A 19,624-nucleotide genomic window follows, 5' to 3' on the forward strand; every position below is an offset into this window, starting at 1 on the left:
CAGCTTCCCCAGGGATGCGGCAGCACTGAGGAGACCCAGGTTGGTACCTCCGACTGCCCCGAAGGAGGATCCCAGGTCTGGATGTGGGGCTGGGATGTTCCTGTGCTGTCTTCCACCCAGTTGCTCTGGCTGACAAGCTGGTCCCCACGGTCCCCCTTGTCCCCCGCAAGGCTCAGCTCTTGCTCTGAGATACATCTGTCCGGGGATGGCCATCTCCTGCCAGCCACAACCGGAGCCATGGAGCAGGCATGCCGGTGCAGTGTATAAGCTGAAAGCCCTGACCCGAGGGGTGGCAGGAGGGGACGCCAGAGGAACAGCCATTTGCAGAGGAGCTTTGGGGGGGTGACCATGGCCCATGGGGCTGCAGGCAATGCTGGGAACAGCCGTGGCTTCTGGTGGTTGGGGACATTGTGTCCCCATGCTGGTGCTGTGCCCAGCTCTGCCAGCACTGGTGTTTTCCTTGCTGGTGGGAAGACATGAGCCTGGGGACCTTGCGGGCAGCACTGCCCTGCCTGCAGCCCTTCCTGCTGTCCTGGCAGGGCCGATGCTGCCCCAGACCCCCTCCACGGGCCCAGCAGGTACTGGTGAGTGGGACAAGGCAACACCAGGGAACCCAAAGAGCCCTGGCAGCTGGTGATGGTAGGGACAGGGACATTGGCTTTGTGATGGTGGCAGTGTGACACTATCAGGGCCCCAAGGCAATGGGTCCTGGCCTCTGGGCTGGCTTTTCAGTTGGGATATTCCAAAAAGCCTCACACAAGAGCAGGACTGAGGGCTGGGTCTCACACAGGATCTCTACTGCCTGGTTGCAGGTGGAGGGTGCTGAAAATTTGCATCTTTTCTCTTGCAGCACTTCTGGTCCCAGGGACTGGCACATGTGCCAGCATCCCTCTCCTTGCCCTTGCACCAGCCACTCTACCCAGCTTCATGCATTTCACCCTCCAACAATGCCGTGGGGGTAGGCACAGGGTGTCCCCCCCAGCCTATCCCGAAAAAGGCTCTGTTGATGGGCACAGGTTCACACCACAGCCAACATCCCACCACAGATCCTCCTGATGCCCAGGCACACACCAGGTCACTTGGGTATAGCACGCTTGTTCATGCCCCTCTGGCTGCCTGCAAGGCCAGAGATCAGATGGAAGGATGAGGACCCCAGCAGAGACCAGGCATTGGGATGTCAGGGCTGGAGAGGTGGGGCACAGCCAGGCAGGGTGTGAGGGGGCTGGGGCCTGGGCGTCCATGGGGCAAGCAGAGCCTGGCAGGTGGGTCTGGGGTCTGCCAGGGGGTGCAGGTGCCTGGTGTCCCCTGTCCAGTGCTCAGGACCCATGGTACTGAGTGCATGGTACTCACTGCCCTCTGCTCAGTGCCTGGTGCTTGGTGTTTGCTGCTTCCTACAGGCCTATGGTGTGCAGTGCCCCCACCCCACTGCCTCTGCCACTGCCCAGTACCTGTGTGTGGTGCCAATGCTGGTGCCAGTGCACGGTGCTGGAGCTGAGTATCCAGAGCATGGCATGCAGTGCTGGTGCTGGTGCAAGTGGATGGTACTGCGGCCTGTACTGGTGTCAGTGCCCAGTCCTGGCAGTGGTGACAGTGCATGGTAGCACTGCCTGCTGTGTGTTGTCCGGTGGGCGCTGTGTGGTGCTGGTGCCAGCGCACAATACCAGTGCCCATGCTGGTGCTGGTATCCACTGCCTGGTGCCAGAGCCAGTGCCCAGTGGCTGGTACCAGTGGCTAGTTCTGGTGCACAATCCTTGGTACAGGTGGTCTTGCTTGATGCCCAGTGCATCTGTCCAGTGTCTAGTTCCCATTGCCCAGTGCCCTCTGCCCCACGCCCCTGCCCAGTGCCCAGTGCCCCTGTCCAGTACTGGGGCCAGTGCCCAGCACCCCCCTGCCCCAGTATCCCTGTCCAGTGCCCAGCGTCCCCTGCGCAGTTACCCTGTTCAGTGCTGGTGCCAGTGGCCAGTGCCCCCTGCCCACTGCCCGGTGCCTGGTACTGGTGCCCATTTCCTTGTGCCCCCTGCCTGGTGCCCGTGTCCAGTGCAGGCGCGGGCCGGGCCGGGCCGGGCGGTGGGTGCGGGGCTGTCGGGGCCGGGCGGTGTCGGGCCGGGCCGGGCGGCCGGGGCCGGGGCGGTGCCGGGCGGGGCGGGCCGTGCAGGAGGAAGCACAGCCGGCGGCAGAGCGGCCCCGCAGCCGGCCAGAGCAGCGCGGTCGGTGAGTGCCGGGAGCCACCCGCTGCCCGCGCCTTGCCTGCCCCCCTGCCCCTTCCCTTGCCACCCTCTGCCTGCCCGGCCCGCCCCGCGCCCTGCCTGCCCCGCTTCTGCCTGGCCCCCTGCCCCTGCCTGCCCCCCTGCCCCTGCCTCTCTCCCTACTGCCCCTGTCCTGTCCCCTCCTCCCCCCCCGCCTCATTCCCCCCGCACCCCCTTTCTCCCCCCTCCTCTCCCCAGTGCCTGCCCCCCACCTCTGAGACCTGTCTGCCCCCAGAAGCTCCTACCCCACCCCACTGCCCTACATGCACCCTGTCTCCCACCCAGCACTCCCTCCCGCCCCCCAGCACCCTGCCCACCCCATGTCTCCCTGCCCAGGTGTCACCCTCTCCTGCCTCCCCTCCCAGCTCTGCAGTCAGGGCCACACGGCTAAAGTGTACAGGTTGCATGTCGGGGTCCCCTGGGGCTGGCAGGGAGGGGGGAACACAGCTCTGCACCCTGCTCCCAAACCAGTGGGGTCTGCCAGGGGTCTCTTCCCCATGCCATGAGAACAACCCCAGCACTGACACCCCCCGCACACCAGGTTAGTGGCACTGACACCCCCCTGCACACCAGATTAATGGGGTCTCTGTCTCACAGGAGGTGGGCGATGCCAGCCAGGCCACGTGTGCTGATGATGAGCGGGGAGATGGATCGCGGCGTCAGCGTGGAGAACCCCTACGCCAGCGTCAACATCCCGCGGGACCAGTTCCAGCAAAGCTTCATCACTCGCTACCTGAAGGACGAGCCTACCATCATTGCCAACCCTGCAGCCGTGCCCACATATGGCGTGGAGGAGCAGGCAGACCCCGCTGGCAGCTGGAACAGCCCGACCATTTCCACAGAGAAGTCCTGGTCCCGTCCCTACAACCCCTATGCCAGCCTGAGGATGTCCAACGGGGAATCACCCAACTCCTTCTACACCGTCACCCTGGACAAGCCACCCAAGGGCCAGGAGCGGGAGGCCAGCAGGGTATGCAGCTACTGCAAGTGCTGCCCCTGCTGCAGAAAGTGCTGCTGTGTCATCTCCTAAGGGCCCTCGCTGCACCTGTGGGATGTGCTGACCATGGGATGGGGCCAAGTGGCCCCGTAAGGACGTGGCTGCCTGGCCTGGGAGCCCTGGGGAGCTGCCCTGGCACTCGGCAGAGCTGGCAGCTGGGAGGTGGCACTGGCTGGACTCTGCTGTTGCTTTTCACCCTTGAACTCTGCAGCCAGATACGCCGGTGATGGGCAACTGCCAGGTCCTGAGAGCCTAGTGTGGGGCATGGGGGAGAAGGATGGGTCCCCCCTGCCCCGCCAAGGCCCAGAAGCCTTGAGGATGATGTGTGCCAACACAGATGCCACCGAGAAGTGCCTACACTGGGGATGGGGCAGCACTTTGAGCCTGCAATCCAGTACACTGACCCTGCCAGTCTGTCTTTGCTGGGAACCTCCAATTCTGGGGAAGGTGCAGGCATTGCCCACCTGCCAGAGGGTAGGTTTGGATGATGGCAGCCCTGTGTGCATGGCAGAAGAGGGCATCATCATCGCTGTCTTGGATTGGTGGAGACGAGCCAGGGACATGCCCCCAGCCAGGATGGGGACCCACCGCCCCAGAACTGAGCAGTCCCCCCACCCACAGCATCATGGGGATGCAGCAGTGCCCTGTGCCAAGCTCCAGCTGGGTACCACTCCTCCTTGCCACACTGCCCATGGGACAGAGGGAAGGAGGCAGGAAGGACAGACAGACAAAGCGTGGCAGAGTGCCGGGCAGTAGCCCAGGGCAGCACCTGATGGCACAGCATGGGTACAGGTGTTAACGTCCCAGTGCCAGGAAACCCCTGGCCCCATTTGGTTCCTCCTGCCAGGCTCGTGGGGTGCTGGGCACAAGCCCTCGCCCCATCCGCATCTGGCTCAGGGCTCCACACCACGTTGGAGCCTGGTCCAGTGCAGAGGGCCAGCCCGCTCCAGCAGCAGGATAGCACTAGGGCACCCCGTTTGGGATGCAGATCCCCATTGTTCACCTTCTGTGACCCCCTGGGCATCGAGGAAGGCAAGTGAGAAGGCTGCTGGTCTCTTCGCAGCGTGCTGGGGTGGCTCAAGGCTGGGTTTTTGGCTAGGGCTGGCGCCGCCAACCTGAAACAAGCCTGCTGTTGTGTTGGTGTCCCACAGGCGGCCGTGCTGCCAGGCAGCAGCTGCGTAAGCACCGTGACTGCTGCAGGAACTGCCTGGTCTGCAGGGGCAGGGGCTTGGAAAGAGTATGTGTATTAGCAGATGACTTCAGGGTGCTGCAAATAAAATTACAGTCATCTCCTCCCCTGCCAAGGTACGCCTCTTCCCTCTGCCCTGGGTTTTCTGGGATTCCTGTGTTACTTCTTGCTTATCTTGCTTATCCTGGCAGGTACACAGCCCTCTCCTCTCCCCTCAACACCAAGCTTAACTGTTGCACTGCTGTCTTGTGGCAGCAGCAGTGGCACACTGAGCTCTTCAGCTCGCTGCTGCCTGCTGCCCTGCTGCCGGCCTGGGCCCAATACTCCCCTTGCCCAGGCGTTTCCAGTACAGCCTGTTCCTGCCTGCCTGGGGACACTGGCTCACGCTCAGTCTGACCCTGCCAAGCTGGATGGCTGTCCTGTCTTTTGGAAAGAGAGAGCCCGGCTTTGGAAGGGGCTGGGGAAGGGGTAGGTTCCTGGCTGGGCCAGCTGGGTGGGCTTTGTGGCACTGCCCTGGCTGGCTGCACCCCGCTGGGAGCTCACCGCTGCTTGGAGCTCACCGCTGCTTGGAGCTCACTGCTGCTTGGAGCTCACCACTGCTTGGAGCCCACCACCACCGGGATCCCACCAGCACCAGGAGCACACCACCACTGAAATCCCACCAGAACTGGGAGCCCACAACCACCAGGAACCCACCACTGACTGGAAGCCCGCCACCCTTGAAATCCCACCACCCCTGGGAGCTTCTTGGCTGGGGTAGCAGTGGCTTGGCAGAGGTGGAGGGCAGAGCCCTGCCAGTTTGCCCCTGCTGCCTTGACGCCTCTCTCTGGCCCAGGTCCCATGCTGGTGGGTGGCCGGGGGCTGTGCAGCCTGTAGGAGGAGGTTGGCAGGGACACAGTCCCATGCTGCCTGCCCTGCACAAGGAGCACTCTTGTTCGCCTTGCCTGGACTGCGGGCAGTGCTGGCATGGCAACAGGTAGATCCACGCCTTGTTTGCTTTCGTGGCCCTGACGCCAGCCCTGCCCTGCCACAGAGCCCACTCGCTGTGTGGCTGGGCAGGGACATGGCGTCACCACGTTGCCTTGACTGAAACCCCCATCCCGCAGAGGCTGCTTGGTGCCCTGGGGGTCTGACGTGCTCTGCAGGGACAAACATGGCTTGGGGAGGGAAAACTGTTCCCGAGGGGTGTGTGGCGCCTCTGGCAGAGCCCTGGGGCTAGTGGGGCTGGCATCAGCAGGGGGGCTGAGGGGCGAGGGATGTGCTGGCCTGGCCCAGGCAGGGCGCTGGCAGGGTGCAGCATCTGCCAGCAGTGCCGTGTGTCACTGCTGCCCTTCACTATCCCTAACCTTCGGGCCGTGGCAAACAAGCTGGGAGAGGCCAGGCAGAGTGCTGCCTGCCAGATTATCAGGGCAATGATTAAGCTGGAGGCAGCAGTAAAGCTGTGGGTGTGAGCAGGGGAGGGCACAGGATGCTGTGCCAGACCTCGACGGGGCTCTGGGTGACACAGGCAGCTGCATGCAGGGTCCCATGGGTGCTCCCTGGGTGCATTTCATCTTCAGAGAGTGCTCAGGGGTGCAGAGGGTTTTGCTGGGCGATTGCCACCTCCTGCGTCCATAGTATGCATGGCTCTGGCTCATCTGGGTTAGACCTTTGCACTCCCCTGAGGGTGCTGCTCCCTGGCCTGCTGTGCCAAAGGTCCCTGCAGCTCTCGGGGGTGAGTCCTGGGAACAAGAAAAGACATTTTCCACCCATGCATGTCGCTGCTGATCGCAGATATGCCTTCCCTGTGCCCAGATTCAGGTCTTTTGACAGGGCTCACAGACCCCAGCCGGGGCCAAAGGCTGGTTTCAGGCAGCATGCCTCTCAGTGTCACTCTGCGTGGCTTGGCAGATGCACAGCCCATGTCACCAAGGGCTCCCCCCACCCCAAGTCCTGCCTGCAGGGTGCAGAGCAGGTGAGCTGGGGTACACAGCCCTGCACCAGGGGCTTGCATGCAATGGGCAGAAGTGGCCAAGGGCAGCTGGGCACAACCCCTCAATGGGACGCAGCTCTGCTGGCATCTGTGAGGGGGACACGAGAGCTGATGGGCAGTGGATGGATGGGGTGGAGTAGGGTAGGAGGGCAGGCAGGATGTGTGTGTGTGTGTGTGTGTACATTTCTGCAAGGAGAGGCAGCCAAGGCAGGGGTCACTGCCCCTGGGTAGTGCCAGGGCTACCCCCAGTTGTGCATGGAGCCAAGCTCATCCCTCTCACCTGTATAGTCTTTTTGGGCAGGGTTTCCTAGGGCCCAAAGGGACTGATGCCTGCCTGCTCTGTACCTCGCCCCATGGCAGGTAAGCCAGGCCACCACTGTGCTTTGGGTGGGAGAGTGACTTCTTGCCAGCTTTGGGACATGCCCAGACATGCCCAGACATCCCCAGGCTGCATGCACATCCCTGGGCACACGCCCTTGGAGGGAGCACACCGTGTCCATGAGGGAGCTAGCTCTGCCCTGGCTGCCGGCATCCAGGGTGCTGCCACCCACCCCACAGGCATGCAGGGTGATACCGAGATGTCAGGGCACAGCAGGAATCCCACGCAGCTGGTTCCTGATCTGCCCCGGGGCACATGGCCCTTGCCCCCACCTCAGCCGGTGGGTTTGGCCAAAACCGAGGTCCTTGGCACAGCCCCATGCCAAGCAGACCGCCCTGCCATCCCTTGCCTGCTGCCAGCCTGGCAAGCGGAGGGCAAAGCGCTGCCATGGTGTGTCATCCCTGTGCTTGGGGACCCATGGGCAGACACACCCCGTGTATGCTGCCTGGGGAAACCTGTGACAGAGGATGTATCAGGATCCTGTGTCAGGATACGGCCACTGTGCCCCAAAGGTGCTGTGCTGCTGGCTCTGCTGCCTTGTTCCCAAGACCCCATCAAGGGGTTGAGATTTTCTGCAGAGCCCTGTGACCCTATGAGGTCTTGGTCTCTAACCCCCCCAGTTCTTGCTGCTGAGGAGTGCTGGAAACATGGCACGAGGGCTGCTGAAATGTTTGGTAAGCAGACAGCACAGGAGAGCACTGCCTGACTCCCTGCCTGCATTGCTGCTTGCTCCTGCCTGGAGCAGGAGCTGCTGCCCTCTCCTGCTCCCATGCAGAAGTGCTGGGTGTCCTGGCAGCCCCTGCCATTGCTCCAGGATGTGCTTTTCTCCTCCAGGATCCTGGGTCCAGGATCTGTTCCCCTACCACACTCCCTGTTTTAAATCTTCCCCTGCTTGGAACACCCTCTGTACATTGCTGCTGGACTGAGGGCTGTGCAGGGGCTGGCAGCTGTGGGGACTGAGCCTGCTACCACCCCTGGTGCTGTCACCTCCCCTGTGTCATGCATCGGCATGAACCTTGCAGGTGTCACCGAGGAGTGCTGGGCAATCCCCAGCCTGGTGATGAGCATCATCCCTGGCAGAGCTGAGGGTAACTCAGCCCCCAACATGAGGGCCTGCAGCCCCAGCTGGAAGAGCAGAGGCAGGTCACAGTTGTGTCTGTGGCAGTGGTCACCCCCAGGCACCGGACGAGGAGCAACACCCCACACATGGGCACTGCCAGCTCGGACCAAGCTAGAGCCTTGGTGTCCCTGCACCAGCCCCAGCCCCTCCACCCCCACGAACCTGGAGCCTCGCTGTGCCCTCCCGCTCTGGTCGCAGCCGTCCCCACAGCCCAGACCACCTGGGGATGTGTGGGCTGGAGTGCAATGGGGTGTGTCTGCTGGCCAACATCTGCCCAGATGTTCCTGGCCATGGGGGGTGGCCGAGGATGTGGAAGACTCTGCCACTGCTGCCCAGGTACAGCCAATGTCCAAGCCCTCTCCACCCACAGCGAAGCCCAGGGCAACTTGGCCTCACGTGGACAGTTTCTTCTGCTAATGAAGCAGAGACGGATGGTTAATGACTGCTCCTGGGGCTTAGATTTCAAAGGTCTTTGTTATTCGGGTGCTTGTAACCCAATCTCCCAGCCTTGTCTTCCTGGCAGCAGATCCGATGGCACGCCTGTCCCCGAAAGGTGAGCCCCTTCCCACTGCCACAGCCACCAGCAGCTGCCGGAACCTGGCTGGGGAGCTGCTGGCAGCTCGGGCCCCCCATGCTCCCCATGGGACTGCTGCAGCCCCCTGGGATGGTGCAGACCTTCTGCCACCTCCCCTGAGGGCCTGGGGGGAGCATCTCAGGACAGGTAGGGATGGGGGACAGGGGAGGAGGGGAGGGATGCCTGTGTATATCAAAATGCTTGGGGTCACCCATGGAGAGGGACTGGGGTCTTGGTGGCCTCCAGGAGAGGTTTGCAAATATTCTGGTGGGTACCAGACCTCCTTAAGATGAGGCTGGACCCCTCAACTGCTCCCTGTCAGCCTGTGTGCCCGTCCCCTGATGGCGGCCCGGCACAGTCTGGGGCAGGCGAGGAGCAGGGCTGTGGCACGGCCTGGTCCTCTGGGCGCTGCTCCCCTGCCAACCTGGCTGACACGCTCCTGCCCACTCCACGTTCCTCACCAACCCAGAGCCCAGGCAGGCTGCTGAGGTCCAGCCAGGCCCGATCCCCCACAAGACACAAGGGGCATTTGGCAGAGCTCCCAGCAGAGATGCAGTGGTAGCACCAGGGAAAATGCACCCCTCTCGGATGCAGGCAGAGCCATCTGTAGTGGCAAGGTCCTGCTTTTCTAGTCAGGTCTGTACATGGGGCAGGCAGGGACGTCGGGCAGGGAGCCTGATGCCCCTGGGAACCCACCATGTGGGGCTGGTCTCCACATCTCCCACACATCAGATGCACTTAGAGGTGGCAACCTACACCTTGGCCATGGGTCTGACAGCTCCTCTCGCCCTCCCCTCCCCAGCATGTCCCAGGCCAGCAGCAGCCCCCGGGAAGAGGACACAGGGCCATGTGTCACGGCACACTCATGCACCCCGAGCCGCGGCAGCCAGCAGGTTGAGTGCATCATCTGCTACTCCTCCTATGACCTGTGCAGCCGGCTGCCACGCCGGCTCTACTGCGGCCATACCTTCTGCCAAGCCTGCCTGAAACGCCTCGACGCTGTTGCCAACGAGCAGCGCTGGATCCCCTGCCCGCAGTGCCGCCAAAATACACCCACGCCACGTGGTGGTGTCACCATGCTCGACCTCGACTTGGCCACCTTCCTCGCCATCAAGGCTGACAAGGAGCATCCCCGGGTGGCTGGCAGGTCCCAGCCTGACTCAGCCACCAAGGACTTGTGCAAAGAGAAGGCAGTCACCCAGCAGCCGGCGGGGCTGTGCCAAGGAGCAGTGCCCCTGGCACCATTCCCCCGACGCAGCTGCTGCCAGTCGTGCATGTGCTGTGGGGTGACAGCAGCCTTCGAGAGCTGAGTGGGAGGAGGGGGCTGCCAGCGGTGCACGGGCAGCTGAGCTCCTCGGGTACAGTCTGAGAGCATTTTTGGGGACCCCGGCCATGCCCCAGACCCACATAGGACAGTAGCTGTGCTGGCAGCCTGGGAAGGGCTTGCTGTCCATCCTGCCAGGATTTGGGGTGCAACAGGGGGGATGAGGATGCCCCCACCCCTTCATTCTGCCCACCCACCCCTCTGACAACTCAGAAACCTGGTCCAGCCATCACGGATGTCTCCTGGTCCCTGGCCCAGGGCTTGCTCATGCCCAGCTTCTCTGTGCACATGGCTTTGCAGCAGGGACACATCCACCAAGCATCTCCCAGACAAGGGGACACAGGAACTTGGCACAGCTCAGCAACAGAGTGATGCTCCACTGACTGTGTCCAGCACCCTGAAAGCTTCATGCCTATTAAACAACTCTCTGTTGGCCCTGCTGGGCTTCATGTCGTGGCTGTATTTGTCCGTAAGCCTCAGGCTAGCCCAGGGCAAGCCCTGCCTGTGGTGGGGGCATGATGGGGAGAAGTGACCTGCCCTGACAGATTGCTGTCCTTTAAGTGTTTGCTCTGTTGGCCATTTGCATGAGAAATTTGGGCATTGGGGTAGCTGGACAGTTGAAATTGAGGATGACAGAGCCTCTGGGAGCTCCTGCTTGGCCTTGTGCTCCATGGCTTGTGCGAGGTTTGGTTTTCCTACCTGATGCTCTCCCCACCTCCCTGCCTGCATACCTACATGCAGCCTGTACAGAAGCCCCCCTGCTGTTTTTCCAGGTTGTGTCTTTGCATGGCTTTCCCTACCTGACTCCAAACTAGGGGTGCAAGGATGAGAGCCCAAACAACTGTGTGTGGGTTTAACAGAGGCCAAATGGGGAGGACTGGGGTGCACCAGGGTGATACTAATACAGTTCTTGGGCAGGGCTTGGGGTTGCCTGAGCAGCTCTTGTGGTCCTTCCTCAGAGCCCATTTTCTGCATCTGTTTTCAATGCAGTTTATGAGCTCTTGTAATATCCCAGCATCAGGCACTGCATGCTGCCCCTCAGGGTTCAGCAGTGGACCCCAGCCTGCGCCTCCCTGGGGCCAGCAGTGATCTCGTGCCCCCTGGGCAGGCCTGGTCCTTGGATGTCCCCTGTACTGGGTTTCACGGCTGCAGCCAGAGGAGTCCAGTGCCTACCCCATGCACAGCACCCACCCTGTGCACAGCACCTATGCCTTGCTCAGCACCCACACCATGCACAGTGCCCATGCACAATTCTGCCACTTGGTGTCACCTGCCATAAAAAAGTTAGAGCTGAAATGTTCTCAGGAGACCACAACCTGGGGAGCTCCAGCCATGCGAGCATTGCCACCAGGGATGCCCCAGGGCAGAGATGCCCAGGGGGGACAGCAGAAGTGTGGTGTGGTTCAGAGACTCCATGGGGTGTGCATCTGCCTGCCTTGGATTTTTAATTACAAGGAAACATGTAATAAATTAAAGCGTTCAAGGACGGGATAAAAGCTAACACAGAGTCTTAAAGCACCTTCCCCTCTATCTTCATTTCTGCCCAATAGTCCATGGTGGGTGGTGGGAAGAGTCTGGGAAAGGCCCATCCCTACCCCAGGCATGGCTCCATACAAAGGTGCCAGCAGGACTCTGTGCTCAGCCCACCACCTTGGAGCCCAGATTTCCAGTGGTGGAGGGTGACAAAGACCCATGGCTCCCTGTCCCTAGCCTCAGGTCCTTGCCTCAGTGCTCCCACCCCTGCTCCACTGCATCCCCCCAGCACCAGAACCAAGCTGTGAAGCTTGGCCCTTGAAGTATTGCTCTGCTTGTGTCCCTGCTGCTCCCAGCCAGTGGCTGGTATCTGAAAGAGTTGATCTGTCCCTCCATCACTTCATTGTGGGAACGGTCTTGGCATGCTGGCTGGGCACCCTGATTTACACCCCTTGGCCAGAGCAGGGCTGGTGTAGAGCCCTGTGCCTTGGGGGACTCCTCCATCGGTCAGCACAGGCCCCCTAAGCTGTCCTTGCAGACCAGATGCTTGGAGCAGCCTGTCCTGGTGCTGGCCCTGGGGCCACGCTGCGCTGTTCTGCACAGAGCCCAAAACCGTAGGAGGAGGCATTGCAGTGGGGGAGCAGGGCACTGGTGAGTGCTGTCTGGCTGGGGATGGGGACCTGGGCTCTTCCTGCAGAGTGCTGGTAGTGTGCGTGAAGGGACAGTGATGGCTCTGCTGGGGTTCAGGACCCTGAAGGGTCACCAGCCGGCGATTGCAGTGGGGTGCAGACAATGCATGCAAAACAGGAGCAGGGCCAGGCACAACCAGCACCAGCCCTATGCTTCGCTGGTGTCCCCGGCAGACAGGACACTGGGGACATCTCTCTTGCCACATGCCATGGAAGGAGCTGAGATGGGTTTGCAGCCTCCTGGGCTCTCTGAGCACAAAAGCTGGAAATGGCCTTGCTTTTAATATATTTTTTTTTCCAATGAATTTTGCACTTCTCACCTGATCCCAGGTAGCTGCAGATGGTGGGCAATGCAACCCCTGGGGAGGAACAGCATTTTGGGACAGGGCACCCTAAAATTTCGTCTGCCCATATAGCCCACAGCTGCTGGCAGGATGAGCTGGTGCTGCAGCTCCATGTGGCTGCAGGTTTGTGCCCTGCTTCAGGGCTGGGCTGGAGGATGCCTCTGAATTATTTCCAGATGGGGATTAATGCAGCAAACCGAGTTTGCTGCAGGATAGATAAACAAACCAAAGCTCTTCTGGATGCTATTAATAAACCTCCTGCCTGCTGCTTCTGCCCCAGATTTGGGAACATCCTGGTCCTGGCCTGGGGCACAGGCACGTGCTGCCTTGCTGCCCTTCCAGCCCTTTAGCTGTGGGACAGAGGTGCCAGGGATTCCTCTGGGACCATGACTGCTGGGGTCCCAAATGGGACAGGAGCTGCAAAGGTGTGAATGGAGGATGGTGTCTCCGCTCCAGGCCCCCATGCCAGCCTGCGGGTGGGATGAGGTGCTACTAGCCATGTCCCCTGGTCCCCTGTTGTCCACTGAGCTCTGCCAGAGATGGTGGGTGCTGGGAAGTGACACCACTCCTCTCCAGCCTTCCGCTGTGAGGCTTCAGGCAGCTGTGAAACCAGAGCAGGTGCAAACAGGGTGGAGGCAGACTTTGAGCCCTCTCAAACCGGCGCTGCTCTGCTGGGGTGAGGGTAAACAAGTTTTGGGCAGCTGAAGCACAGTGAGCTCACCTTTCCCATGCCTTCTTATGTGGAGTCCCCCAGTGTGCACGCAGACATGTGATCCTGCTGGGGAGGAGGAGGATGGCCCATGGGACTCACATCCCAACCCTCCTCATTTTGGCATGGCTTGTGGTCTCCTGCGAGGGGCAAACAGAGCCCGGCCAAGGGCTGGGCTCAGCGGGATGGCCCATGGCTCCTAGCAGAGCTCCCCATTGAGGACCTCTGGGCATGGTGGGCCAGCACAGAAGATGGGGTTAGACCTGCTGGTGGTATGATTTAAGCTTTGTCTCACTCCAGCAAGCTATGGGGGTCCTGGATCCATACACCCCTCTATACATGGCTGATAAGGCAGCACACCCATGCGGGGTGCCCCATGGGGAGGATGGAGGCCAAGAGATGGGTCTGGTTTTGCTTTTTTCTAGTTCTCCAGCCTGCAGTGCACACAAGAATTTAATCCCAGGCTGCAGAGAGCTGGCTGCTTACCTGGCTGGAGCAGTGCCTGGCAGAGGGAGGGACAAGGGCACGGCTCCACACCTTGCCAGGGCAGGCATCACTGCAAAAATATTTGCTGAAAAAAGTGCAGCTCCACCCCAAGGAAAACTGGGGCCAGGAGCGCAACCTGCTCCGGGTTTGCAGACAGGGTGGTGAGCAGGGGAATGCGTACGGCTGCGTAGGGCTGACCCAAGGGTGCCAGGCAGGGACAGGTGGCTGGGCAAGGCGACAGGCACTAGGGGTCCTGTCGTGGGAAAATCCTGGCACCGGAGGTTGAGGAGCTCTCACCACCTCGGTGGGCAGCCATGGGCTGCTGGAGGGGCCCTAGCACCGTACTGGCTTGCCTGCTTCTCCTGCGCCCGCTGCCCTCGCTGGCCTGCCCCGCTGCCTGCCGCTGCTCTGCAGGGGAGGTGGACTGCAGCAAGCACGCCCTCCGCGAGGTGCCGCAGAGCCTGTCAGCCAACACCAGCACCCTGTGGCTCGGCTACAACTTCATCACCGTGCTGGGACCGCGATCCTTCCCTCCCCTTCCGGGGCTGCTGCTGCTCAGCTTGCCCCACAACCACCTGGAGCTGATCCACAGCCAGGCGCTGGTGGGACTGGGGGCTCTGCAGGAGCTGGACCTCAGCAACAACTACCTAACTCTGCTGACCCCTGAAACCTTCCTGCCCCTCACCAGCCTGGCCACGCTTAACCTGGGCAGCAACAGGCTCGGAGAGCTGGAGCCCGGGGTGCTTCGTGCCCTGCCCCAGCTCCAAACCCTCCTCCTGCAGGACAACCCCTGGGTGTGCAGCTGCGGCATCCTTCCCCTCTGGCGCTGGCTCAGCCACAACAGGGAAAAAGTACGAGGTGAGTGCCTGGAGGACCATGTCCCCAAGCCCCCCATGCACTCCACACTGGCTGGTCACCCTATTGGGACTGGGGCAGGGCCCAGCACCCTGGCCGCCAGCCGGCCGTGTGCTCATGTGGTCGGTTCCTGTGGGGTATGGCGAGGTTCCCCAGGATCTGTCCCCAGGCTATTGTAGCTCCTGTGTTTGCTTGGGTGGATGCATCCCTGGATCTGGTCCCTGGTACCCACCCTTGATCACCAGCAGGGATTGCCTGGAGAGGAGGGCTGGGCAATGGCCCAGCAATGGGCACTCAGTGCTGTCCCCAGCAGTGGCACCAGTCCTAACACAGCAAGAGCAAGGCAAGCTGGGCAATGGGCACCTGAGAGGGCAAGATGAGCCTGTGTGTCAGGGTGGGCATCACTGCTGACTTGGCCAGGACCCAGTGCCTTCATGAACATGGGTCTGATAGTGCATTTCTTTCCCTGTGAACCTTAGTGAGAGACAGATCTGCCAGCGAGGTCTCTCCCTCTGCTGCCACCCACTCCTGCTTGCTTCCAGCTTGGGTGCACACCTGTCATTCATACTGGCTGGGACCTTCTGTGGCATCTCCAGGCTGGCTGCACACTGGTCTTCACATCTGTCCCCTGGGAACCAGGCCCACCACCTTGCCTGCCCCATCTACTGTCGTGCTCCACGCTATCCTGCCCCAAACCCATTTTCCAGTGCCCTCTCCAGCACTGCGCCCACCTCCCTATCCTGTCACACTCCTCAGGGTGCAGGACATAGATGAGCCCTGAACCCTCACTGCTCCCCTTCTTTGTACCCTGCCCTGGGCTATCTTGGTCAACCTGGCCCCTGTCCTCCTTCCCTGGTCCCATCTGTCCCATACAGACTTGCCATCCCCTCTGTCCTTGACACCTGCCTTGTCCCAGCTGCCCAGTGTGCCCATCAGCACTGCTTTTCTTTTCCAGAGAAGAATTTGCTACTGTGCAGAGTCCCAGAGCAGCTGAGCAAGTATCCAATCATGGCCTTTGGGAATGAGTCCTTCAGGCAATGCCACAAGACCTCACTGTCCGCCCAGCACTACATCGCCTTCTTGATCATTGGCCCCTTCTCCTTCGTGGCGAGCATCTTCTTCTGCACCGTCATGGGTTCCATCATAATTGTTTACCACAACCTGCGCAGGGAATCCCACTTCTGGAGGAGACCCCGCACCTGTAGGGGCCGCTGGGGCAGGGTGACCAGGCTTTAGCCCCATGTGGGCTGTGGTCCATGCCCTTCTCCAAGTGTCTACACCCTGCTGTTGCAAACATTTCCCTGTGGACCAGTGAGAGGATGCTCTCTTTGTGGAAATATTCCTCCTCCCAGAGTCCCCCAAGAAGGTGGCAAGCTCCATTTGCTCCACTGCCAGGGGGAGCAGCCTCCAGATCAGCCCCCCTGCAGAGCACAGTCGGACGGCGGCTGCTCTCAGTGTTTTGGGAGGCTCCCCAAGGCCACCCTCAGACCTGCACATCCCCTTCCCAGGGGGGTGAGGTGATCCTTTTTCTCCAGCTCACCCTGCCCTGCCCCTTCTGCTGCCCAGGGGCCTCAGTGTGCATTTCAGGATGCACGTATGCCTCTGTGTGCCTTTTGGTGCTTTCTGGGAGCCCCTGTGTGTATCTCAGGACACACCATATTCCTCTGGGTGCCTTTCAGTGCACTACAGGAGTCTCCATTTGCCTTTTGGTGCAGCCCAGGAGCCTCTGCATGTCTTTCAGTTTGTCCCAAAGCCCTCCTTGGGCCTTTTGGTGCCCCAAGCACTCCCCATCTGCCATTCAGTGACCCTGGAAGCCTCAGCATGCCTTTCCATGCCCTCAGAACCCCTTGGCTTGGTTTTTTGTGCATCCAAATGCCATCCATTTGGCTTTTTGTGTCCTGACATGCACTGGTTTGCCTTTTGGTGTGCTCCAGAGCTCTCCACATGCTTTTTGGTGCACCTGAAGATCTCTGGGTGCTTTTGGGGCACTCCATGGGACTTTCAGAAAGCCTCAGACCCTTCCATGTGCTGCCTAAGGACAGGGCAGGTTGCAGAATGTTTCTTTTGATAGTGTTTTTTCCTTGAGACAGGGCTGCTGGTGCTGAGAAGGCTCAGCCAACAACCAAGATCTAGGGTGAGGCTGAGGTTTAGGGTGAGGGTTGGAAAAAGACAAAGCCTTGAACTCCAACTGATGTGATTTAGCAAAGGGGCTGCCAAAGGATGGGTGAGGCTGCACAGTGGTTCCTTCTACAATAGCTTTTCCCCTAGGCTAAAGCTCATCCAAGGCCAAGGTCTAGGGTTAGCTCACTGATGGGAGTGGGGACAAAAAAGCCCATGTGAGTTTACAGCACAGAGCCTGCAGCCCTTGCTGCTGCCTCACCTCCCATCACTCACAAAAAGAGGCTGGGGCTGCCCCTGCATCTCCCTGCTCTGCCGCCTCATGCTCTTCCCTGTGGAAACACTTCTCCCCTGCATTGCATGGAAATGCTTAGTGAGCATACTGGGAGATAGCCTGGAAGGAGCTAGAGCTGTGCTCCAGAGGAAAGCACAAGTTGGGGTGACAAAAGCATCTCTCAAGGAGGAGCAACAGCCCCTTCTGGCATGAGTTCTTACCCATTGCAAAGCAGTAAGAGCCACAATGAGATGACTGTGGCTACCAGCCTCCCCCTGTTCGCTCAGTCTCTTGCAAGAGCTGCAGGACAAGCCAGGAATGTGGTGGGGGTCAATGCATCCTTTGGCAAGCTCTTAGCAAGAGTTAAATAAATCATGCAGAGAATAAACCAAATGTCACTTCAGTTGTGCCTTGCTCCTATTTTTATATTCAAGAGAGAAACCAACCCAGAGTGCTGCCACACTGCTCCATTCCCACTCAGCAATTCCTGTGATGGCTCTTCCCAGCGAGGGGTGTGATGGCTGCAGGGAGCTGGTGAAAGCAGTGCTACCAGCCTTGCACCCAGGATGGCTGCAGGACCTCTGCCAAGATCAGCCCCTTGCATGGTACCTTTCACAGGAGCAATCCCAGCTCTCCTAGACCCTCTCTAGTGACAGCACTCAGTCCTTCCCAAGAAGGCCTGGGCTTCCCATTTGGAGCTAGGACCTTGCTTGTCATCCTGCATGGCTGCCTGAGCCCCACTCCTCCTCCCAGATTGTCCATGAGGTTGGGCTGGTGGTCTCAGCACATGGGCAGTATGGTGTGAATGAGTGATGTTGCTTCAGTTCAGCCAAGGGGAGCTGCCTCTCTGTTTTGCAAATCCCTCGGGGCACCTCCCTACGGATGGGCTGATATGCGGGGACTTTCCCAGATGCTTTCATCCCTGCAGTCGGTCCTCTGATCCCAAAGGCTACCCCCAGTGACAGTGCCCCACACTGGCTCCCAGGAGCAGGGAGCACAGCAGTGGCAGGGGACCATTTTCCCCCAGATGGAGGTGGGTGAGAGCCAGCTGGCATGGTGCTGGCATTTGGACGTTTTCAGAATGTCCCCAGCCCCCTGCTGCCAGGTCTGTCCCCCCACACTGGCTCTTCAGGCTGTCCATCAGCCTGGCATCCCAGAATGGTGATGCCTCTTCCCTCCCGGTCTCCTCTGCAGCTCCTGGCCTTTCTCCTTGCTGGCTTTTCCTTCCCTCCCTGCTGCGCCTCTTTTTACTGTTTGCAAACCCTGCAGCAGTGCTGGGTGAGGCTCTGAATCAGCGTGGGGCTCCCTGCCAGCTTTGCCAGAAGGCAGAGATGGAAAGAGGCAAACAGCACTGGAATAAACCACTTCATGAACCAGTGTAGACTTTACTGAGCTCTTGCAAAAACTTGGTATTAATGTTACATTGATGTATAAAGTAAAATGGGTCCAATTTCTCAGTTGGAGCGCAATGAACTTGATGGAGCCACTGCAGTCAGTGGGACGATGCTCACAAACCTCAGCTGCCGTGTGAAAATCCTGCCTGCAGAGGCTGCCAACCCTCAGAGGGAAGCCCCATCTGCTCGACTGGGGCAAGGAGAAGGCAGTTCATGCTGCTGGGGCTTGGTACCACATTGCAGGTGGGTTTTCCACCTCTGCAGGAGGATGGATGCAAAGTTGCCCGTGCGCGTGCTTGTAGCTGCTCATCACCAGCCTGGCTGGTGCCAGATGCTTCCCCGATGCTGGTGTCTCTGTACCCACTCACAGCGCCCACGGGGAGGGTGCTCAGGGATGCTGGCACATGGGCACATACGCTTGAGAGGAGGAAGGTGTGGGGGGAAATGGTGCCAGCCTGTCTCTTTTGGTTCCTTTCTCCTGAACTGGGATCCGGTTTCCACATCTCCAGGTTCAGGCAGATGCAGCCACGTGAGCTGGGGCTTCAGGGCTGCTGTGGAAGCTGCTGGCAAGCTTGAACTGCAGGTGAGTGTGGCAGAGAATCTGCCAGTGCCTGCTGTGGTCCCCTGACACTGCAGGAAGGCTGGGTGGCCGCTACAGACACCACAGCACACAGCAAGCCACAACTGGCCAGCAGCATCTCTCCTTGCATTGCTGGTGCTGAGGCAGTGTGGAGCTTGGCTAAAGGTCAATGCAACCATCCAGAGCCATTCCCCATGGAGATGTTCCTGGCCAGGACAGCCACGGTGTGAGAGCTACATACTGGCCATAGCCAGGTCCTGGGGATGTCTTCTGTGCCGGAAAGTTGGGGAGACAGGATCTTGGCTGACAGCCTGTTATGAGCTCCAGAGTACCACATTTAGCACAGGAGCGTGGGCTGCAGGGCTGAGAGCACTCCTGCTGCAAACAGACCATGTACAGGAGCCAAGTCATAGCCACGGGCTGATGGGAGGGAGGAACAGAGGGTTCATTCCCTGCAAGGATCAGAGCACACATCTTCCAGCCCCTGCTGCAGAGGTGGGGGGTCACTCGGCACAGCAGGAACACATGCCCAACCTGCTGAACAGCGTTGGCAGCTCCAGCTGCTTGGGACCACGAGCATGTCAACTGGAGCCCTCTGGGGTGGTGGGAGACGTGGAGCACATGCCTGGCGAGCCATGCATGTGCTGAGAAGCCTCAAGCCTGCAAAAGTGAAGCACATGATTGTAGTCTGGCACCAGCTCTTCCCCACTATTGTGGGAGAGCAGGCACCATGTGCCTTTCGAAGTCCTTTCCCCTTGCACATAGCCAGTCAGTAGCAATACTGATTATCAACAGCACTGGTTAGAAGCAATTATCTCTGTACAGTGAAGTCCAAACCGTGTCCTCATTCTGCTGTGCATTCTGGGGCACAAGCATGGCAGCAGGCCTAGGAAGGGAGGGA

General features: G+C 60.1%; 3 protein-coding genes across 3 annotated transcripts; all 3 read left to right on the forward strand.

The window, feature by feature from the left end:
- The first annotated feature begins 2,892 nt into the window (after positions 1-2,892).
- Positions 2,893-3,276, forward strand: LOC104036336 (uncharacterized). The gene has a single exon (XM_009489908.1). It carries the CDS (start codon positions 2,893-2,895, stop codon positions 3,274-3,276), a length of 384 nt encoding a protein of 127 aa, XP_009488183.1.
- A 6,004-nt stretch (positions 3,277-9,280) lies between these two features.
- Positions 9,281-9,787, forward strand: RNF224 (ring finger protein 224). The gene has a single exon (XM_009489911.2). It carries the CDS (start codon positions 9,281-9,283, stop codon positions 9,785-9,787), a length of 507 nt encoding a protein of 168 aa, XP_009488186.2.
- A 3,921-nt stretch (positions 9,788-13,708) lies between these two features.
- LRRC26 (leucine rich repeat containing 26) lies at positions 13,709-15,593 on the forward strand. The gene is made up of 2 exons (XM_009489910.2): positions 13,709-14,360; positions 15,313-15,593. The coding sequence occupies exons 1-2, from the start codon at positions 13,817-13,819 to the stop codon at positions 15,591-15,593; spliced, it is 825 nt and encodes a 274-aa protein (XP_009488185.2). The 5' UTR covers positions 13,709-13,816.
- The last annotated feature ends 4,031 nt before the right edge of the window (positions 15,594-19,624 follow it).

Source organism: Pelecanus crispus, chromosome 9 (assembly GCF_030463565.1).
Source record: "Pelecanus crispus isolate bPelCri1 chromosome 9, bPelCri1.pri, whole genome shotgun sequence".
Lineage (NCBI taxonomy): Eukaryota > Metazoa > Chordata > Aves > Pelecaniformes > Pelecanidae > Pelecanus > Pelecanus crispus.